The sequence below is a fragment of the Phodopus roborovskii genome, unplaced genomic scaffold (assembly GCF_943737965.1).
Source record: "Phodopus roborovskii unplaced genomic scaffold, PHOROB, whole genome shotgun sequence".
Classification (NCBI taxonomy): domain Eukaryota; kingdom Metazoa; phylum Chordata; class Mammalia; order Rodentia; family Cricetidae; genus Phodopus; species Phodopus roborovskii.
In genome coordinates this window covers 11105103-11126141 of record NW_026126525.1, presented here as the reverse complement: position 1 = coordinate 11126141, position 21039 = coordinate 11105103, and the positions used below count along the sequence as shown (strand labels likewise).

Below are 21039 nucleotides of genomic sequence, written 5' to 3'. Positions count from 1 at the left end.
GAAAATTTTTATTTGATGTATGTAGGTGTTTTGTCTGTGTGTACATCCATGTACCTTATACATGCATAGTAGCTGCCAAGGCCAGAAGATGGAGTCAGATTTCTAGGGATTGGAGCTAGAGACAGTTGTGAACCATCAATGTGTGTACTAAGAATCGAACCCAGCCAGTTCTGTTAACTACTGAGCCATCTCTTTAGCCCTTTATAGTCCCTATAGCCCTTATAGTTAAAATAGCAAAATTGAATGGAAGCTACAAAGATTTCCCAAACTCCCTGGTCCCCACACATGGCATGTTAGACTCTTTGATTATCTAACAAAAACAAAATCTCTGTGGTACAAAGGTCCAATATTGAGAATTCTTTCCTTCTCAACCCAGAGGAGTTTAGAAATACAAAGGCCTTGCTCTCCTGAATGCACACTGGAGATGGCTTTGGTGTTGAAATTCCAGCCTAAAGGACCTCCTGTGGCTAAGACTTCCTTCCAAGCTTCCCTTTCTTGCTTACCCTCTCCTCCCTCATTGCCTTTTTCTGGCTCTAATGTCTCCCCCTGTATTTCTCCTTTCAGCTTTGTGTTTAGCTTCTCCCCACAAACAAATTGTCCCTCCCAGTGTTGAGATTCAGGAAGGTTGCCAGGGCCTAGCTTCTGACTCCTTAAAAAGGAAAGATATTAACTAAAATCATACTCATGTGCTCCCCAAGTCCCGAGCCCTTCACATGCCTGTTCGCTTACTAAGCTTTCCTCTGTCTGCCCCACAAGGATCTACAACAGACAGAAAATGTCCTTCTCTATCATTCTTCCTTTCCGTTTGCCCCCGCTCACCTCCTTCATATCTGGGCATGTGCAAAATGTCAGCTACAATGCAGCAAGTTGGGCCAGAGTGCTGCCTGTGCCTAAGGCCACCCCCTTCTTCTAGTAAGCCTGAGTGATTAATTAGAGTCTCATAAGGCTACAGCACTGGGCAATTGATCCTAGTGATGACACAGGCATCGGAACAAGCCCCAAATAAGGCCCTTTTGACCCACCCTTCCAAAAACGGAACATCTTGCATAAGAGCGAATTTATAAGCTGAGCCCTGTGTCTGTGAGCCCACTAACCTCCTCAGCCGACTGACTGCTGTCTCCTTTCCTCCCAGCTCTTCTACAAGTGACCTCTCCAACTATGACCATGCTTATCTGAGGCGGAGCCCTGACCAGTGCAGCTCGCAGGGGAGCATGGAAAGTCTGGGACCTGGTGGTGGATACCCACCCTGCCATCTCCTTTCTCCTGCCAAGTCCATGAGCAGCATCGACCAGCTCGGCCACCTCCATAACAAAAGAGACTCGGCATACAGTTCCTTCTCCACAAGCTCTAGCATCCTAGAGTATCCACCCCCTGGTGGCTCTGGCCAAGAACGTTCAGGTTCCATGGACATGATTTCTGCTCGAGGCGGCCTCCTAGAAGGGATGAGGCAAGCAGACATTCGCTATGTCAAGACAGTCTATGATACCCGGAGGGGAGTATCGTCAGAGTATGAGGTGAACCCTTCAGCTTTGCTTCTTCAAGGTAGGGATGCCCACGCGTCAGCAGGTATTCAGGGCTGTGCTAAATGGCACAGCGTTCCTCGGGGCAAGGGAGCACCTTCCCCACCTTGGAGCCAGCAGTGCCCCAGTTCCTCAGAAACTGCCACTGACAACCTGCCTCATAAAGTGGGTGCGCCCATGCCCCCTACTCGGAGCGACAGTTATGCAGCCTTCCGGCATCGCGACCGTCCCAGCTCCTGGTCCAGCCTTGATCAGAAGAGGTTCTGCCGACCTCCGACAAACTCCCCAGGTTCCTTGAAAACCCCGCTTATCGAGGAACAGCTGCATACAGTCCTAGAGAGGAGTCCAGAGAACAGCCCCCCAGTGAAGCCTAAGCATAGTTACACCCAGAAGATGCAGCCTGGCCAACCCCTACTGCCCACTGGCATCTATCCGGTACCCTCTCCAGAGCCACACTTTGCCCAGGTGCCTCAGCCTTCTGTGAGTAGTAATGGTACAGTCTACCCTGCACTGGTCAAAGAGAGTGGATATACAGCTGCTCAGGGAGCTTGTAACAAGATGGCTGCCGTAGATGAGAATGGAAACCAAAATGAAGCTAGCAGGCCGGGGTTTGCCTTCTGTCAGCCCCAAGAGCATGTCTCAGTGACCCCAGGGGAGAGAAATGCAGAACCCACGGCCAAATATGTCCCCTACAAAGTCCACTTCTCTTCAGCCCCCGAAGGTGAAGACTCCTCCCTGAAGAGACACGTCACACCTCTCCATGGCAGCAGAGTGAGTTCTAATCACCACAGCCTCTCATCTCCTCAGGCCCAGGCCTTGCACGCCGGGGATGGCAAGAGGCCTTCCAGGCTCCCTCAGCCCTGGGAGGAGGACGTTCAGGAAGATCACAACGCCAACCTCAGACAGAAACCGGAGAGGGAAGCTCTAGGCCAGAGCCAACCAGGCAGCTTTGGCAGGACCAAGTCGGCCTTCTCATCTCTCCAGAACATTCCAGAGAGTCTAAGAAGACAAGGCAGCGTCGAGCTTGTAGGAGAAGCGCAGGAGGGCCACCCAGGTGGCAGGCCTACCTGTGCCCTCAATGCCAACGTGGAAGAGCCTGGCAGGAAAGCCGGGCCCGACAACAGGAGCCACCAGGACAGGCCCGTTTCCTATGCAAGGCCGGAGGGGAAAATGACCGCCGCAGACAATGTGCACCGTCCTGACCCAAGGTCGGAAGAGCCCCCCGGCCCACCGCTCCAGCAGACGAGGAGGCTCAGCTCCAGCTCCAGCAGCAGCAGCTGCGCCCCTGGCCCGCAGTACCGGAAGCTGCACTGTTCGGTGCTGGAGAAGGTCTCCATGATCGAGGAGCGAGAACAAGGGCGCCACAGGCTCCCGAGCGCGGGCAGCAGCACGCTGGGCCTCAACCATAGGCCCGGCAGGACGGGCCAGACCTCCAGCCCTTCCAGCGGCAGTGGCGGCAGCGACTTCGAGGGCCCAAAGGCCAGCGTCCATGCGGCCAAGGCCCTGGAGCAGCTGCGCCCCGGGGAGTCCAGGCCAGAAGAGGCGCCCTGCTGGCAGCCGTGCGGCCAGCCACCGAGGACGGCCGGGGACGGCCGGGGGCCTCCCGTCCGAGGAGGCGCTGAGCCCCCGAAGCCCGAGGCCCGCCTGCTCCGCAGCCAGAGCAGCTTCCAGCTGTGCAGCGAGGCGGCGGCCGGGAGGGAAGCGTCGTGGCCGCCGGAGGACAGGCCCCCCACGCCGGAGTCGCCCGTGCTGGACGCGCCCTTCAGCCGCGCCTACAGGAACAGCATCAAGGACGCCCAGTCCCGCGTCCTGGGCGCCACGTCGTTTCGCCGCCGGGACCTGGGGCCCGGTGCCCCGGCCGCCTCGAGGCCCTGGCGCCCCCGACCCGCCTCGGCGCACGTGGGCATGCGGAGCCCCGAGGCCGCCGCACCCGCGTCCTCCTCGCCTCACACCCCACGCGAGCGGCACAGCGTGAGCCCGGCCGCACCCCAGGCCGCCCCGCGCCGTGGTGCCCGGCGGCGCCTCCCGCCCGAGCACAAGAAGCGCTCCTACTCGGAGCCCGAGAAGATGAACGAGGTGGGGGTGTCGGAGGAGGCCGAGCCCGCGGCCCGCCCAGGCCCGCCCAGGCCGGCCCCGCCAAGCTTCTCCGGGGAGAGCAGCAGCACCGTGGCCGACCGGCGCCGCCTCTTCGAGCGCGACGGCAGGGCCTGCTCCAGCCTCAGCCTGTCGGGGCCCGAGCTGAAGCAGTTCCAGCAGAGCGCCCTGGCCGACTACATCCAGCGCAAGACCGGCAAGCGGCCCGCCGCCGCCGCCGCCGCCTGCCCTCCGCAGCCCGGGCTGCGCGAGCGCGCCCACAGCGTCTACCTCCAGGCCGGCCCCGCTGCGGCCCCCGACGGCCCCGGCCTGGCCTCGGCCTGCAGCCTGAGCTCGCTGCGGGAGCCCGACGCGCCCCGCAAGGAGCACCCCCACCACCTGTCTGCAGCAGCCGCGGACGCCCCGCAGGCGCCCGCGCCCCGAGATCGCAGCAGCTCCTTCGCCGGCGGACGCCTCGGCGGGGCCGGGGAGCGACGACGCTGGGACCCTCAGCCCCCCAGGCCGCTGCTCAGCGGGGCAAACTGCGGAGCGAGGGCCACCCAGAGACCAGACAGGACCCCTGGCAGCAGGCCGCCCTCTTGGAGCATGGTGGCCGCCAAGGCCGGGAAGTCCAAGTCAGCCGAGGACCTGCTGGAGCGCTCTGACACCCTGGCTGTCCCTGTGCATGTGAGGTCCAGGTCGTCTCCCACCGCAGACAAGAGAGGCCAGGTAGGTGCAGCCGAGCCAGCTGGCCGAGGGGTACTGGTGTTTAATACTACATGCCAAGCAATAGCCGTAACCACGGAGCTATACCCACCCAGACCCCTTCTACTTAGTGAGATAGGGTCTCACTAAGGTGTCTGGGCCAACCTGGAACTTTTCTGCCCATCTGTCTCAGAATTCCAAGTAGTTGAAATATAAACTTTTGCCACCAAGTCTGGCTTTTGGTATTTTATGTAGGTGTGTGCCAGTATGTAGGATTTTAGGAAATGTCCATCTCTCAGTGTATTGAAACACGTGTACATACACATACCACTCACATACATCCTTGTGAGAGAAAATGCTGTACCCTCCCAGGTAATTTCTGCTCAGAACTGTCTAGGAATATTCTCTCCCCAGTGTAACTCCTACTTTAAAAAAAAGAAAAAAATCTATAGAAGCCATTCAAAGGCTACAGAGCTTCCTTATTCCCAACCGGTCATTAAAATCCATAGGTACAAGCTTTTTCAGCTCATTTTATAGCAGTAGTTTACCACATGGCAGTCCAAACAATTTGTTCTTCTCTCCCAATACTGTAAAGATGATGTGATTAAAAAAAAAAAAAAAAAAAGCCAGGTGTGGTAGCACATAACCTTTATTGCCAGCACCCAGGAGGCAGGGATTTCTCTGGGAGTTCAAGGCCAGCGTGGTCTACATAGTGAGTTCTAGGATAGCCATAGCCAGGGCTATGTAGTGTAGAGGGACCCCGTCTCAAAAAAAAAAAAAAAAAAAAAAAAAAAAGATAGAAAAGCATAGTCATATTTAAATGTCATTATTCTGTCTTGAGGAATTGGTTAGATGACTAAATGCTTTGTATCTCCCCCCTCCCCCCAGTATTTCATAAGCTGGTCACTTGGGAAATAGACGCCAAGTGAGCTTTTAGTCTATTTTGGAGAAGTGGTAAGGCTTCTTCAAATCCCAGTTAAATACTTTGTGTGTTATTTGTAAAACTGTTTTTAGAAAGGTGTTCTTCTAATAAGGAGACATCATATGTAATTGTTATTTAATCAGGGACTGTGAAGCCAAGGGGGAACATTCAAGGTGAGAGACCTGCCTTGTGCCGCTCCTCGCCAACACTCACATTCTTGAGCTGCTGCCTGGCCCAGCAGCTAGTCCCAGCCTGACTAGAGACGCTGCCGGGCCACTTCATGTGTGCTTTTCATCTTTAGCCTTTTGTGGCTAAAACAAAGCAAGGGGCCTGAAGATGTAGCTTGGAGATAGAAAGCCAGCAGGAACAAGGCCCTGGGTTTGGTTTCCAACACCAAAGGGGGGGTGGGGTTATTGAGTCAAGGTGAATCATGAATTTTAGAACTATAAAATCAAGTTTTTAGTTTTTGGAATTGTAAGTTTAAAGAACTCCCTCATCATCTAGGTTTTCTGTAGGTTTAGTTAATGAATTTTTCTTCTAACTTCAGTGAACTCAAGCAAGGTAGGGAACTTTGTACAGTCTGAGGTTAAAACCAAAATTCTATGGGATTCATTTTTGATACTATCAGAGTTTATGACACCTGCAAAATATGATTTGTTCTTAGTAATTGGATGCTGGTAGTGCAAGATTTTATAAGCTTGTGTGTGTGTGTATGTGTGTTTATGACACCCACAGAATATGATTTGCTCTCACTGATCAGGTGCTGGTAGTGTAAGATTTTATAAGCTTTAGTGAGAGAGAGTTGTTTGTGAGAGTATAAGTATGTGTGTGTGAGTGTGAGTGTATGTATGGGAGTGTGTAAGTGTGTGTGAGAGTATGTGTGTGAGAGAGAGAGCGCGCGTGCACACACACACACACACACGGGTATTGAACAACTCTACGAACATCTGACAGTCCTTCTCAAAATTCTGTCAGTTGGGTACTTTCTGTCTCCAAAACAAGTCATCATGAAAATCAGTTCCCTGAGTATAATGGTTGATAATTTGGAGGTCTGAAATAATAACCGCAAGAGGCTACTGTGTTGAACTACAAATAGCCTGAGAGCTTTACTCCAAAACTTGACGAAATAAGGCCTCTCCCCTGCTTCCTTGGTATTCTCTCCAAAACACACGGCACCCATGCTTTTTCCCTTGTACTCGAGAGTACAGTTGCAGAACAAACAACTGTTAAGGGCAGTGCCAGGAACTCAGATGGGTCCTAGGGCTCAGGCTAACTGTTGGCAAAAACTGGCCCACCTGGTCAACAGGGAGGATGGTGGGGCGAGACTTAAAGGACCGTAGAGTTCCTGAGAACAGGGGCTTCTGTCCTGCAGTGGTAGTCAGTGCATGGGATTCATCTTCATGTGTTCAAACCTGATCGCACTCATCAGCTGCATTTAACTCATTGAAATTCCACAGAAAAATCTTGGGCTTTGAAGCAGGCCTGGCTTGAATCCTAGTTCCTCTGTTTAAGTGAGCTACATTCACACACTTAATTGTGTATGTACATGTGTACTTGTGCATGTGTGTAGACATGCAAGTTTCAATGGAAGTGTCAAGTAGATAATATTCCGTACAAGATACTAAGCAAAGTGTCTGGCACACAGTAATATACCTAATAAGGGAGTTGTGGGATTATTAATGTCTGGGCATTCATTCACTTCATCCGCCTGTGAATACCTTTGACCTTTGGGGAACAGCAGTGGAGAGAAGAGACCATACTGAAAATTGAACCTAGGTCCTCATGCATGCTAGGCAAGCATTCTGTATCTCTATCTAACGTTTGACTGTTTTGTTTACACATGTATATGTTTGTAGGGTGTGTGTGTGTGTGTGTGTGTGTGTGTGTGTGTGTGTGTAGGTTGAGAATCTTTTTTCCCCCTGGGCTGATGGTAGTAACACAGATCTCTCAGTTGAACCCAAAGCTCACGAGTGTAACTTAATCTATCTAGCCAACTCGCTCTGGGACTCCCTGTCTCTGGAGTGCTAGAATTACAGGCAGGCCACTATGACCACCAGCTTTGGTGTGAGTTCTAGGGATCCGAACTCCAGCTCCCACTAAGCACTTTGTCCACTCGTTATCTCCCCGTCTGAGTCTTCGTTGACTATGAGTTCCTCTTTTACCCAGTCAAAAACATGGATAAGGAAGTTATCCCATTAGATGAGTAAATAGTGAGTTAAGGCATTATTAGGTTCAGATTATATATGCATTCTCCTTTCCCACCTGTGTCATATTATTGTAAACAATGGAGAGCTGATTATGTCATCCATAGCGTCAGTGTCCTCTTCTTCATGACCAGATCACCCAGGACAGATTTTACACTATCCATGTTGCAGTTTTAACCCTTTCAAGGTACCAGTATCTATTCATAGTAAAAAAACAAAAACTACTCTGAAAAGCCTCTGATATCACCTAACCGGAAGACTTGGGAGAGTTTACTGTCACCTAATTACAAATTAGATTCATATTTAGAACACTTGAAATCTTTCAAAATTGTAATTTTTCCTGTTGTCTTATTTACCATCACCACTTGTTGCCATTTTAAAAGTTTGACCCATGGAATTTGTGTCATTATCATCATTCTTGAGTATTGTAGTGATTGTGAACTCCAAAATAATCCTTCTTCGGCATCTCTTCCTTGACAAACGTTCTTGTGAGGACAGATGCCTGCAGAAACTTCGGAAGTTCTCGTGTTGACCCATTTCTGACCTTGGGCGTGTCCTCACTGATGCCTGCCGTCAGCAGTCTTCCCGGAGCTTTGGGGACTGAGGGCAGTGTCTGTGAGAGTGCTGCCGTGGTACCTGACCACAGTAGGTCACCAGTGTGCAGGCCCCTCCCCTTTCCTTCCTGCACCCTACTTCAGTGTCCCTTTCTTCTGCTTCCAGGATGTGCTCTTGCAGGAAGACGGTGGCTTTGGTTTTGTGAAGGACCCTTGTTGTTTGGCTGGCACTGGATCTAGGTATGTGTGTGTACGTGGCAATAGAAAAAACAAATGTTGACAAGGGTGAGAAGTCAGAACTCTGTACACTGAGGGCATGTAAATCGGTGGCAGCAAAGCAAAGAGCACGGAAGATCCTGGAAGCGTTAAAAACTCCACCCGTAGCAAGCCCGAGTCTATATCCCAAAGGGTTGAAAGCCGAGTCTGAGAAAGGCTCACATGTGAAGTTGATAGCAGCTGTTTACCATTGACAGTAGTCAGAAATAGTCAAGAACTCAAGTCTCCATCTGGGAATGACCATATAAACAGAACGTGGTGGACTCAGTGGAATATTGTTCAGCCTCAAAAAAAGAAGAAATCCTATCAAATATGAACCTTGATTATATTAGCAAAATGAACTAAGATGTTTTGTTTTTACCCTAAAATTATTCCTGAGAAACAGAAAACCAATAACCGTGAAGAATGTCAACCAAATGAAGCACTGAACTTAAATCCTGCTTCCAAAGGGATTTAATATTAGTGTGGTGAGTGAGACCAAACAAACTAAAAACGCCCAAGGATTAGGCTGGCTCCTTACCGACTATTGCATAGTTTGTGTTTATAATGTACGTCTAAAGGCTTTTAAAGGGGACATCATAAACACAAAATAGTACAACCCCCAGTAAGGAGCCAGTCTAATGCCTAGACGCTTGCCACATCACATTGAATCTCCTTGAAAGCAGGCTAGGTGGCCCCCTCCTTTTTATCTGTTTGTCCCTTTTTGTCTTAGGGAGTGAGGGACACTGAGAGACTCAGGACAGAAATGTTAAAATCAAATCTTGAGACTCAGCAGCCATACAAGTGCTTCCCAGGCAGACTCCTCCCTCCGGGTGTTGCAGGGAGGCAGTGAGGGAGGCATCAGAGCCGAGAGCAGCTCCCCAAAGTGGTCCAAAGAGAAAGAAGCTGGAGAACTGTGTTCCTTGTTTTCCTTCATGTTCCATAGCTTGTCCTCAGAAGCCATCTTACATGTATGTGGTGGCAGGAAACTGGGCTGTGAGTGGGGGTTAGAAAAGGATTGTGCTGACACTGCCTGGCTACTTTAAGTTGGTCCAGGGAGAGTGTCTGACTTCTCTGGGGGTGAGGGTCCTCATCTGTGCCTGATGCCCAGGGTTTGCCCTTTCAATAGAGCTCTGACTGTCCTGTCTGCCCTGTTCCAGGTCTACCAGTTGCTCAGACAGAGGCCAGAAAGAGCCAGCATTGCCTCCTCACCATCCTACCCCTTGCCAGAATGGCTCAGGTTCTACTGTTGGTTCCCCAGCTCCTATGGAATGTTCTGGAGTTCCAGACCACCCGAAGCAACTTAGAATACCTTGCCCTAGGCCACTTCCGTCAGGAACGCAAGGCCACTTTCCAGATGCCAAAGCTGCCTCCATGGCCCCGTTCAGGTCCCCTCTGCCATCTCCTGTCCCCTCCAGTTACCGGCCACAGCTTACCATGGATCATCAGACTGAAAGGAATGGGCAGATGGAGCGACAGCCGCTTCCACCTTCCACCCCTGCAGTTACCCAGCCTTCCAGCCCAAAGTGCCATGAGTTCAGCAGCCCAGAGCATGGGCTAGAAGAGGGCATGAGGAGGAAGGCATCACTGCCCCAGCGGCCCCCTCCATCCTGGGTGAAGTGGGCCCATGAAGCCAGAGAGGACAGCCTTTCAGAGGATGCCTTGGCACCTGAGTCTGCAACTCTGAAGCACTGTAAAAATCAGAGTCTGCCCAGTTCATGCAGCACTTCAGACCCAGACACTCCAGGGAGGATCTCTCTCCGAATATCAGAGTCAGCCCTTCAGGCTTCCCCGCTACCCCGGGGAGACTATGATGACGAAGTGTTTGTGAAGGACTTGCACCCCAAGGTTACTTCAAGCCCCACATTCGAGGTGCTGCCCCCACCTCCACCTCCGTGCTCTCTACTGAGCCAGGAAACCCTAGTGAATAGCTCTGATGATTTCCCTCCACCTCCTCCCCAGGCCATGCACGAGGCATTGATAGACAGCGAGGCATACAAGGAACCCGGCAGCAGGTGAGTGAGCAGCTGCAGCCAGGACAAGCCTTTGGCTGAGGGGAAGGGGGGGTCGGCTTTCACTCACAGGTGTTCGCAGCCAGGGACCCCAAGGCATCCTTGTGTTGCTCACAGGAGAGCCTTAAGGTAAAGAATCTTCATGTTGGTTTAACTCATGAAGCTGCCACCACAGTTCACTTGTTTGCCTTGAGGGGCTTAGCTCTTACTGTACACACTGAGAAGTGAGACTTGAAAGAGTCAAGACCCACTCCTCTTGACTGAGTTTCGGATCAATCAAAGAAATAGGATCCAGAAATGCTGCTATATTGCTGGCAGAACAGACAGTGGAGAATGCGGCTTTGGTCTGACTGTGAGGGCCTCCTGGTACTAAACCCCAGATTAGGCTTCCGGTCTACGGGTACTCCGTGTCCACAGACATAAAGGACAGCTAGCAGAGCTAGCAGTCAGTGGTATTTAGGGGAAGTGGTGGGAACCAGCCTGTGAGACTGGTGATTGCTCACAGCAGAATTCTCTGGGGTCCAGTGAGATGGCTTGGTTAGTAAGGTCACATGCCTCCAAGCCTGATGACCTAAGTTTGATCTTCGGGACCCTCATAGTGAAAGGAGAGAGCTTGTCCTCTAATTTTTATACACATACCATGGCACACATTCTCCCCCAAATAAATACATGTAAAAATAAAATGTTAAAAAAAAAAATGCCACTCTTTGGAGCCAAGCATTTAATCCCAGCACTCAGGAGGCAGAGGCTATGGGGTAGCCTCTTCGAAATGCCCCAAATGTCACTTCACCACCATTTTCTGTCTTATCTGCACCTTCTAGAAAGTTCTGGAGCCCAATAGCAACATTTGTCAAACTAAATTGCTAGTGAGTGTCTTGGGACCAGCCCTGGGCTCAGGAGAAGGCCCTTTAGAGCTCTGTGCGCTGGGAGCATACCACCGCTGTGTCTCCTCACACCACTCCTGATTTGAGTAGCCCTAATGAGAATTTCTCTCTCTCGTTCCCTGTTGTCCTCACCTTCAGCTTTTTGTTGACTCTTCTCTTCACCATGCTTTCTTTTCTTTCTCTAGTAGTTCCTGCCGATTTCCCAAGGTGACAGTCACAAGGGACAGGCACGTGCCTGGTGCAGTCCATTCCGAAAGTAGTCACATAACGACTCCCAAAGCACCCCAAACTTCAGCCACAGGTTCAGAAGTCGAGTCCAGCACACCTTCCGATGGGAATGCTCAGATGCAGCTCTCCAGTTCTCTTGGCAAGCAGGCCTCTCCCAACCAGACCCAAAGCCTCACCCGTGAGTCTGTCAGTAGAACTCAGGATCTAGAGCAGAATATCCATGCAGAGCCCCAGAAGACCTCGGAAGATATCCGAACAGAAGCTCTTGCCAAGGAAATTGTCCACCAAGACAAATCTCTGGCAGACATTTTGGACCCGGACTCCAGAAGGAAGACAACGATGGACCTAATGGAGGGTCTGTTCCCCAGGGATGTTAACGTGCTTAAGGAAAGCGGCGCAAGGAGGAAAGCCTTAGAAGAAACCATCAGACAGACAGGGTGTGAAGCCAAGAGGTAAGTCCCCTGCAGTGACCCTCCCCCCATCCCCACAGAGCCTTACAACCAAACTCCTGTGGGTCATGGCATTCTGGAGTACTCAAGTGATATATTCCTGCCACCACAGATCATTGAGCATATGTGACATTCCAAATCCCAGCAGCGAAAATGAGAGCAGTAGGAGTCATTGTCTTTAATACCCACTGTTCATTTTCCTCCTTCATGTAAACATTGCCTGTCATTGTCACAAGCACCCCTGAGAATTGGCAGCTACCTCTGATACTCACAGGTATGTTAATGTCTGCCTCCACCAAAGCCCTAAAATGTCCAAGTGGAAGGAAGCAATTGGATTTGAACCCTGACTTCTTTCTCTCTTAGCAATTATACAATGTTCCTAACTCAGCAAACACATGATTGCCTATCCTGTCCTGTCCTGCCATACTTTCAGGGACCTCCTAGGCTCAGGGCTAAGAAGGTAGCAAGGAGATGTGGGCATATCTGAGGCCTCCACATGATCAGTGGACAAGTCCTCATGAGAAAGAAAGGGGCCTAGCCAGGCGGTGTCAGTGCACACCTTTCATCCCAGCACTTGGGAGGCAGGGGCAGGCAGATCTCCTAGTTTAAGGCCAGCCTGATCTACAGAGCAAGCTCCAGGACTGCCAGGACTACACAGAGAAACCCTGTCTTGAAAAACCAAGAGAGAAAAAGAGAGGGGTGTAGAGAATTAGACGTATATGGGATATTTCACTTGGGGGCATTTGCTCAAACCCTGAGGATTGAGGTCTCAGAGGGAATGCCCCCTAGATGTGGAGGCTCCCAAGTCCTATGCTGGGCTTGGAACATTGCTCCAGAATCCAGTCACAGCATGAGAACTGAGCAGTTGTGTTTCCCATTACGTGGATTTGAGTTATTCTAAGATTTTCTTACATATTTGATTTCGTTAAAGACTGTTAGGAAAAGGAGTAGAGTGGGTTTTATTTCCTTTTTTTCAGTGAAAACTATGCCTATTGACAGACTGGGACTCAGCAGTGAGTAGTTTCCAGATGAAATACAAACAGAACATTTCACCCACATACGGGCTTGCAGCTTAGAAACTTCCCGCTGGTTCTCTGAATCAGTAGCAGGAATACCGTGTTTCATTGGGTGGGAGGAAGAAAAGAGCTGTGTGCGTAGCATTTGCAGTCTATGGGTTACGTTCTCAGAACTTCTCTAACTCGAGGTCCTACTGTTACCCCGTCTGTCTCTTCAGTTTCAGATTTGGGAAGTCGAGGCTACCCTTAGGTGCGGTCACTTCTCCAGAGTAGCAAACATCACTGAATACCTGCAGTGTTCAGGGCAGTCCTCTGGGCACCACAAGGGCTCAAAGGATGGGTCTGCCATGCAGCTCACGTGGTGTGTATATATTAATTATGCTGCTACCTGGCTGCACAAAGACCAAAGCAAAGTTACCTTTGAGAGTTTATGAGCCCTGGTGAATTTGGTGGTGAGATGTTCCTGCTGCACTGAGCCCAAAAAGACAGCATGCGCCACCTTCTGGTGAAAGCAAGAAAGCCCACTTGTGGCAAGACTCAGATTCCTGAGTGGCCTGTAGGACAGGAACACCCTGAGAGAAGTTGCAACCTTCTCTGAAGGCTTTGTCCGATTTCCTAATCAGCTGGCTTACATGTAGATATGCCAATTAGAGGAAATGGGTAAAATGTTTGTATGCATGGTTCTTTATTCTTGAGTGAATCATAGCATCAGAGTTAAATGTCACATGATTGAAGAGTTAAAATTCCCCCACAAGAGACCCTAACTTACTTCCTTGAGTCATTTATTCACCAGTGGTATCTGGACTCTAAACTGAGGTTGTAGTGGTAGAAGACTTGCTGATATGCATAAAGACCTAGATTTCCATCCCCAGCTCCTCAAAAAGAAAAGAAACAGACTATGAAAAACTCAATTATGGTCAAAACAAATGCATGAGATGCCACATTTCTCGTTTCCTAGGTTTTTTGGACAGCTTTGAGCCTGCCACCCTGTTTCTATCTCCACTTTTTCTTTTTTTCCTTTTGAAATGCAATAGCCTTGCCTGGTTTCAAATTCTTGATCCTCCTGCCACGACCTCTCAAGTGCTGAGATTACAGGCAGGCACCGCCATACCGGGCTGATGAATAGGTTTTGTATCAGTTCACTGTTATCAAACCAGCAAGCTCCAGATTTCACAGGTGTATGGTATGGTATGAGACTATGTATTCCTATGCATTCAAGCATCAGCAAGATTCCAGAGGAACAAGGAGGACAGGGTACGCTGGCTGTGCAGCACCATGGATGTGCTTCCACAGCCATCCACACTGTCTTTCTGTGAAGTGAGGCGTCAGGATCCATCAGGAGAACAGAAGCCGAATGACTCGCAGTCCGATTCCCACTTCCATCTCCAGCGCTGCCTTTGGGAGTTTTCCACCGTGGGCTTATCTGATTTTAGGGGCCCAACATATAATAATCACTCACCAGTAAATACTTTGTTCATTTGTCACTGTTTCTGGGAAAGACTTAACGTATGTGGAAGTATTTGCACATTTCTGAAGGCCTGATGCGAAAGCGCTGTTCTGACTTTGTGCCGTGTGTTTCAGGAGTGATGGCAAGGAAGCAGTAGGTGTGCTGGTCAACTGCCCTGCCTACTACAGCGTGTCTGCTGCCAAGGCAGAGCTGCTGATCAAAATCAAAGATATGCCAGAGCAGGTGCCTGAGGAGGAGGAGCAGGAGGACGTCAACGAGAAAAAGGTAGAGTGGGATGCTTGCTCCCAAAGGGAGTGGAACTCTTTGAAACACACTTACACGGTTGCCAGCCTCTAGGGCAGGGGAAAACCTGTCCCATCTGATAGCACTTGAGGGTTCTCCCCGGTCTCCCGTGAGCAGACGGGGCAGGTAAGTCGCTGTCATTCTCATTTTGCAAATGATGAAGGAAAGCTTTGAGAGGTTGGACTGTTTATTAAAGGTCTCGCAGCTGGAACTGGACCTGGGTGAGGTTCCTGGCTGCTCCGGATCGCTGTTCTAGGCCGCTGGTTGTAGTTTATTCCAGAGGAAAACTAGAGGCTCTTACACTTTTGCTTAGGGAAAAAAGCCAGCTGTTTAGACACCTGGAGGAGATGTAAGGCTGACCTTTACACATTCCCACCCCCAACTCTTTGCAGTACCTCAAAGACCTTTAAAATACAGCATTGAAATGTAATTGTTAGCATTTGGTACTCCTACAGAAATTGTAAATGTCAGACATTTTTAAGATGACCCTGCTGTTGTCACAGCCTCCCCACATCCCATGGAGATGTGGGCAGACTGTGTCTGCAGGGCAGAGCACCCCTCCACATTGCCTACAGCCCTCCATAGATCCCAGGCAAGCCTTCCACAAGAGGAGCGAGTGAGCATGGGATGTGTGCTCTGGCAGGTACTAGCAGGGCCTTGCACATGGCATTCTACTTATTGTACAGAACATGCTCCAGGCCCTCCCCCAAGTGTGCTGGAGGAAACTGAAAGCACCTGATGACACCACCCCCAGAAATGGAGAGACCTGAGGGCCACTCCCTCAGATTGTCCCTGCTGCTTCAGCGTGCTGTGTGCTGCAGCGTCCATTACAACACATTTCTCCCAACCACAGCTTTCTCATTCAGATCCCTGCTGACTGGGCCCATTCTGTGGGTTCTGTGCTCGGAGATCAGACGCTTTGCTCTGCTACTGAGAGGAGCCTTATATGTGCCATCCCCTGTGCTGTGACATCTTCAACTGAGTGTTTCCCTTTGTCCTGTTTTCCTGAGCATAGCCCTCTGCATTACAGTAGCAAAGTACAGCACTTTTTTCATCTTCAGTTTTTTAAAGATTATTTTATGTGTATAGATGTTTTGCCTGTATGTATGTGTATAGATGTTTTGCCTGTATGTATGTATATATGTTCACCACAAACATGTCTGGTGTCCATGAAAGGCAGGAGAGTATCAAATCCTCTGGAACTCCATCTTTGTGCTAGCATTGGAGCTAGGATCCTCTGGGAGAGTAACAAGTGTTCTTAGCCACTGAGCCATCTCTCCAACTCCTCAGTACTTTATAGGATTAAGTCACCCTCTCAGGAAGTAAATTAGCACTATTTAGTTACAGTCCATGTGTGGGCTGTTAAGGTTTTGTGTGCTTTTCTAGTCTTTATACAAAATTCCACCAATACTTTATTGGCCCATTTTGTAGTGAAATGATTGACAGCAGCACTTACAACTGTTGTGCTCCATTGCCCTTGAAAATGGCTGTTGCCAATGAGTCCTGAATGGGTGCTGAGAGGCAGCTGTGGTTCCTCAGCTCTCTGCTGTCCGATTCTGGTGCACATCACTCTGGAGTTCTAGGTTCCCCTCTGGCCTTGCTTCCTCACCCTAAGATTCCTTTAGCGTCTCCTTCTGAATAGATCTGCACTGGTATAGTTTCCGTCTGTGTGTCCAGGACACTATCATTGCAAAGGGTGTCCTCACTGGATACAGAATTCTGGGCTGAGCACTCTCTAGTCTTGCAGTGTGTAGACATGTTGTTACATGCTTTGCTACCACTGAGAAGTAATGTCCAGCTTTAAATGTGAGCTCCATCGTGGCTGCTTGCCTCCCCTTCACCACATGGCTGTGGTGCTTGGCTGGTTATTGCCTTGCTCTGTGTGTGTGTGTGTGTGTGTGTGTGTGTGTGTGTGTGCGCGCGCGCTAGGGGTTTCCCACACAATCTTTGGCTCCCAGGGACCCCTATTCTTAGTCCTCTGGCTGGAAAGACAGGTTCTCACTTATAGCAGCCTAGAAGGAAAATAGAGCGGCATCCCCTCACACTCTCAGGAAGGATTCTGGGGTGCCTTGCCATTACTACATAGTGGGCCTCCCTGAGTGGAGGCACATTGGAGACAGCTGGGAAAGAAGAGAAAGCAGATTCCCCACCAGCTTACCTAAGGCCCCCCCTCATCAGACTCTATAGACAAGCTTTCCTCAGTTTACCCTGCAGCTGTTAAGGTACGAAAAGCAGGAGATTCACCCGTGTGTTGGTGTGCACCTCAGTGTCATGCCAAGGTCAACATCTCACAATGCCCTCCTGAGCCTCCAGTTTGATTATATAACATGCAGAAGAGGGAAGCTGCAGTGGTTAGTTATGACTCCTGCCCGCACACCAGCGGTTACCCTCTGGGGCTTGGCAGAAGGCAGGACAGATTGGCATTTCAGAAGAGTCACTCTGGAGCAGGGTGGGAGGAGAGTGCAGTCACTGGAAGGTGGTGCAGCCATGACACACAATCCAGGGGGCCATTTAGGAGCCATCTGAAAGGGTTTTTGTTGAAATAGGCAGGAGCTGATGGTAGAAGAGAAAGGTTGGTCAGGATGACCCTGGCTCCAGGCTGCTGTGCTGAGGGACAGCGAGGACAGTATCTGGGAATAGTTGACCTTGCAGATTCATTACTGTTCCTCCAGCTTAGACCTTAACTGACACCAAGGGACCATCTCAAATAGTGGCATTCCAGTCACAAGCCTCCTGGAGGAGAAATGGAGGATGTTTGACATTGACACCAGGCCCCGTGACCTCTGTAGGTCTGGCCTCCTTGCTAAGTCTGAAACTGCCCTGACTTTCTAAAGCTTGGCAAGAACAGTAGCAGCTGCATGCAGTGTCCTGGATCTTGCCTTTAGAACCAGAGAAAGAAGCCTGAACTCCACCTGTCCTCAGCCATTCGGCCAGTAGTGCAGAAGTTTTCTCCAGATGAAAACAGCCAGCAGAAGCCTGCTGTTTGGGGGGGAGGGATGCTGCTGGCACAAGCACTCAGTGCAGGAGGCAGGCAGTTCTGCCACACGGGGAAGCTGGCATTGCCCTCCAGGCATCTGCTTTCTTCAAACTATATAGCCTGACCTTGTGATGGCACAGAGAACAGGATGTGTCTGGTTAGGGTTGTTTTCCAGTGTGTTCACACCAGCTTTATTTCATCTGAGGTATTTGAAGGTGGTCACTGAAGTCTGCCCTGGACTCAGACAACATGGGTTTAGCCTTGGGCTCAGGCATGCTCCATACCCTCCATTCACCTAGCTGTGCTTGGCGATAACACTGGGACAATGACAGTACCATGTGGCACCAAGCTTGAGCTCAGTGACGAAGATATGATGGTGAGCTTTAGGCAGGTGGTGTGGGTAGCTGATGGCACAGCACAGGTCAAGTGCCTGCCTGGCAGTGATCCTGTCAGAGCCGGCTTCTGACTCAGTCTGTGTTCATCAGGTGCTGAGGGGAGAGAGGCCCAGATGGTGAGATGGGAGGGGGATGCACTGAACTATGTTTAGAAAAGAAGCTATAGAAATACAGCCAGAGTTAACAGTTTGCCCAATGAGAAGCCAAGTGGGTAAATGTCAGAGGTTTACAAATTAAGTAGCTCCCACGGGAGACGGGTTTGTTAGTTACAATATCTTTCTCCTCTCCTTCCCCCTCCCCTTCAGCTTTTCCACTAAAAGGGCAACAGGTATCAGTTTAGACACCCATAGCCATGGGGATTAGAAAATTGAAAGGACAAGATGTCCCTATTCAAACCAGAGTGTGGGCATTTATTTCAAGGACATGTGAGCCGCTGACACCAAGAACTTGAGAAGTTCTGGCTCCCAGGTGGCAGTTGTAGAACACATCCCTAGATCACTTCAAACATGTTCCTAACCATGACAGATGTTCAGAGCAAAACATTAGTTTCATTGCCTTCTCCATCTCCGGTCCTTTGTAGTCCAAGGCTGGGTATAGTGTTGATGCCCATAATCCCAGTACAGGAGCATTGCCACAAGTTCTGAGCCAGCACTGTCTACACATAATGCCTTTGAAGCAAACCTGAACATGGCAAGATTCCCCAGAGATTGTAACCAACAAAATAGACAGGGTGTGTGTTTGTAGCCTCCTTTTTCAAGTTCAAGAAATCGTAATTGGGCCATGGTAACTAAATCCAAATTCATCTAAAAGAAACAAAAATGAAACCTGACTTCTGATGGTGTTCTGGCATGGGGTTTGTAATGATTCTGTGAGGATAACCCCATGCTGCACGTGCCTCAGGTGGCCTCTCACTGAGCTTCACCGTCACCTGTGAACTATTGGAGACTGCTCTGTGCCACACACAGGTCAGCTAACGCTCAGCCTTCAGACTGGGCAAGTCCCTTCATTCCTATTTGGTGGCTTCTCTGTAAGAGGATGTTTGCCCTGCCCCTGCCTTCTAACTCATGATATTGTTCCCAGTGAGAACACATCACAAAAGGGCTTTGAATGAGAATTTAACAAACCAGTGGAAAGGGCGGAACTCCATGACACTGTGGGGAAACATGATGAGCAATGTGTAATCAGGTGTTGTAGACGGACATTCAGGGAAAGGCCAGAAAAATGTTCTGACGTTGAATCATCTGCCCGTGTAGAGCAGAGGCGCTTTTAGCTGAGCCTTAAAGGCAGGATGGGGTGAGGAGGCACCAGTCCACCTTACATAGATGGCCATGTGCTTCTATTGTTCCAGGCTGAGCTCATCGGAAGCCTCACCCACAAGCTGGAGACCCTCCAGGAGGCCAAGGGGAGCCTGCTCATGGACATCAAGCTGAACAATGCCCTGGGGGAAGAGGTGGAGGGCCTGATCAGTGAGCTCTGCAAACCCAACGAGTTTGACAAGTACAAGATGTTCATAGGGGACTTGGACAAGGTGGTCAACCTGCTGCTCTCACTCTCTGGACGCCTCGCCCGAGTGGAGAACGTCCTTAGTGGCCTCGGTGAAGACGCAAGTAAAGAAGAAAGGGTATGTGCCCAGCAGGCTGTCCTCCCAGCCTGTGTCCACAGAGGGGAGATGTTAACCACAATCCCGTGGAGCTGAGAGTAGCCTCCATGCAGGACACAGTAGTGATGCTTAGCGCACAGGACCCACGGGCTTCTCCACAAGGAGATGAAGACGTTAGGAGTTTGAGAGAGAAGAACAGACATGATGCTAGACAGACAACTGCGAGAGACCACAGAACTATTGGGATGGGGAGGGGCAGGCTGAGCTCCAGGGAACCTACATGAAGAGCCCAGGCCGTGGCGTGAGTCCACTGTACGCTGCGCGCGCACGTGCGCGCACACACACACACACACACACCACCCCCCCCCCCAAAAAGGGAAGCAAAACAGACTTCCTTCCCTGGAGAGAATTAAGATTTTTAGCTTATTTTCATTGTATACTAATGGGTGTTTTGCCTGTTTATGTCTGTGCAATCATTACCTGAAGAGGGCATGGGAATGCTGTTACTGTCATGTGGGTGCTGGGAATTGAACCAGGGTCCTCTTGAGCAGTTAGTGCCTGGAACCACCACACTATGTAGAGTTTTTGATTCTTTGTGCCCCCAGGGGGACACAAAGTACTCAAAAAAGTGCCCCCAGGGTCAGGCTTGTTTCACAGCCACTTAATGGCCACAGTGTTCACATAGGATAATAGACTTGAAAGCCTGGTCCTTACAGCCAGGCCCACAAAGGCACTGTTAAGTAGAGAAGGGGTTTGCTGCCCTGGAAGAGGCTGCATGCAGGAGCCTGGCCCATCTGCTTCCCTGTGTTCTTGGCTGACTTCTTGTCGCTTTACCCTGGCAGAGTTCTCTGAACGAGAAGAGGAAGATTCTGGCTGAGCAGCACGAGGATGCACGGGAGCTCAAGGAGAACTTGGACCGGAGGGAGCGCGCGGTGCTGGCCATCTTGGCCAATTATCTGTCGGCCGAGCAGCTCCAAGACTACCAGCACTTCGTGAAAATGAAGTCCACACTCCTCATCGAGCAGCGGAAGCTGGATGACAAGATCAAATTGGGCCAGGAGCAGGTCAAGTGCCTGCTGGAGTCGCTTCCCTCGGACTTCAGGCCCAAGGCGGGGGCCATCTCCCTGCCCCCAGCCCTCACCAGCCACGTGACTCCTGTCGGCGGCATTTTCCCAACCTTGACCTCTCCACTTTAACCTCCCCTGAAAGACCCAACCGAAAGATGCCACACTCAACACTATTTAATCTAAAAGGTGTTTCACTACGACTGCAGTTTGAACTGTGGGTTGGGGGTGGGGGTGGGGGTGGGAAGAAGCCCATCTTTCTCCTCCCTTGCCTTTCATGGTTGGTTCTCCTGACCTTGCATGCTGCTGGGCCTTCCCACTCTGTATTCGCTGTGCAGTAGAAGGGACTAAGGGACGGTCATGACACTGACCTGATGGGAGGGGTTTGACTATAGGTTTTCACAGGCTGAAGCAGCAGAGGCCAGTGTGCG

General features: G+C 50.5%; 1 protein-coding gene across 2 annotated transcripts in view; it reads left to right on the top strand.

Moving 5' to 3' along the window:
* Shroom3 (shroom family member 3) overlaps positions 1 to 20826 on the top strand; it is a 147167-nt gene extending 126341 nt beyond the window's left edge. The window contains exons 4-10 of one of the 2 annotated variants that reach the window (XM_051198642.1): positions 1133 to 4322; positions 8145 to 8218; positions 9394 to 10248; positions 11318 to 11809; positions 14404 to 14554; positions 19293 to 19565; positions 20387 to 20826. In XM_051198642.1, coding sequence (XP_051054599.1) covers positions 1133 to 4322; positions 8145 to 8218; positions 9394 to 10248; positions 11318 to 11809; positions 14404 to 14554; positions 19293 to 19565; positions 20387 to 20740 — 5389 coding nt within the window. In that variant the 3' untranslated portion in view covers positions 20741 to 20826. Of the gene's footprint in view, positions 1 to 1132; positions 4323 to 8144; positions 8219 to 9393; positions 10249 to 11314; positions 11810 to 14403; positions 14555 to 19292; positions 19566 to 20386 lie in introns of both variants that reach the window. The other variant, XM_051198641.1, reaches the window with a different exon arrangement.
* Positions 20827 to 21039: the final 213 nt, after the last annotated feature.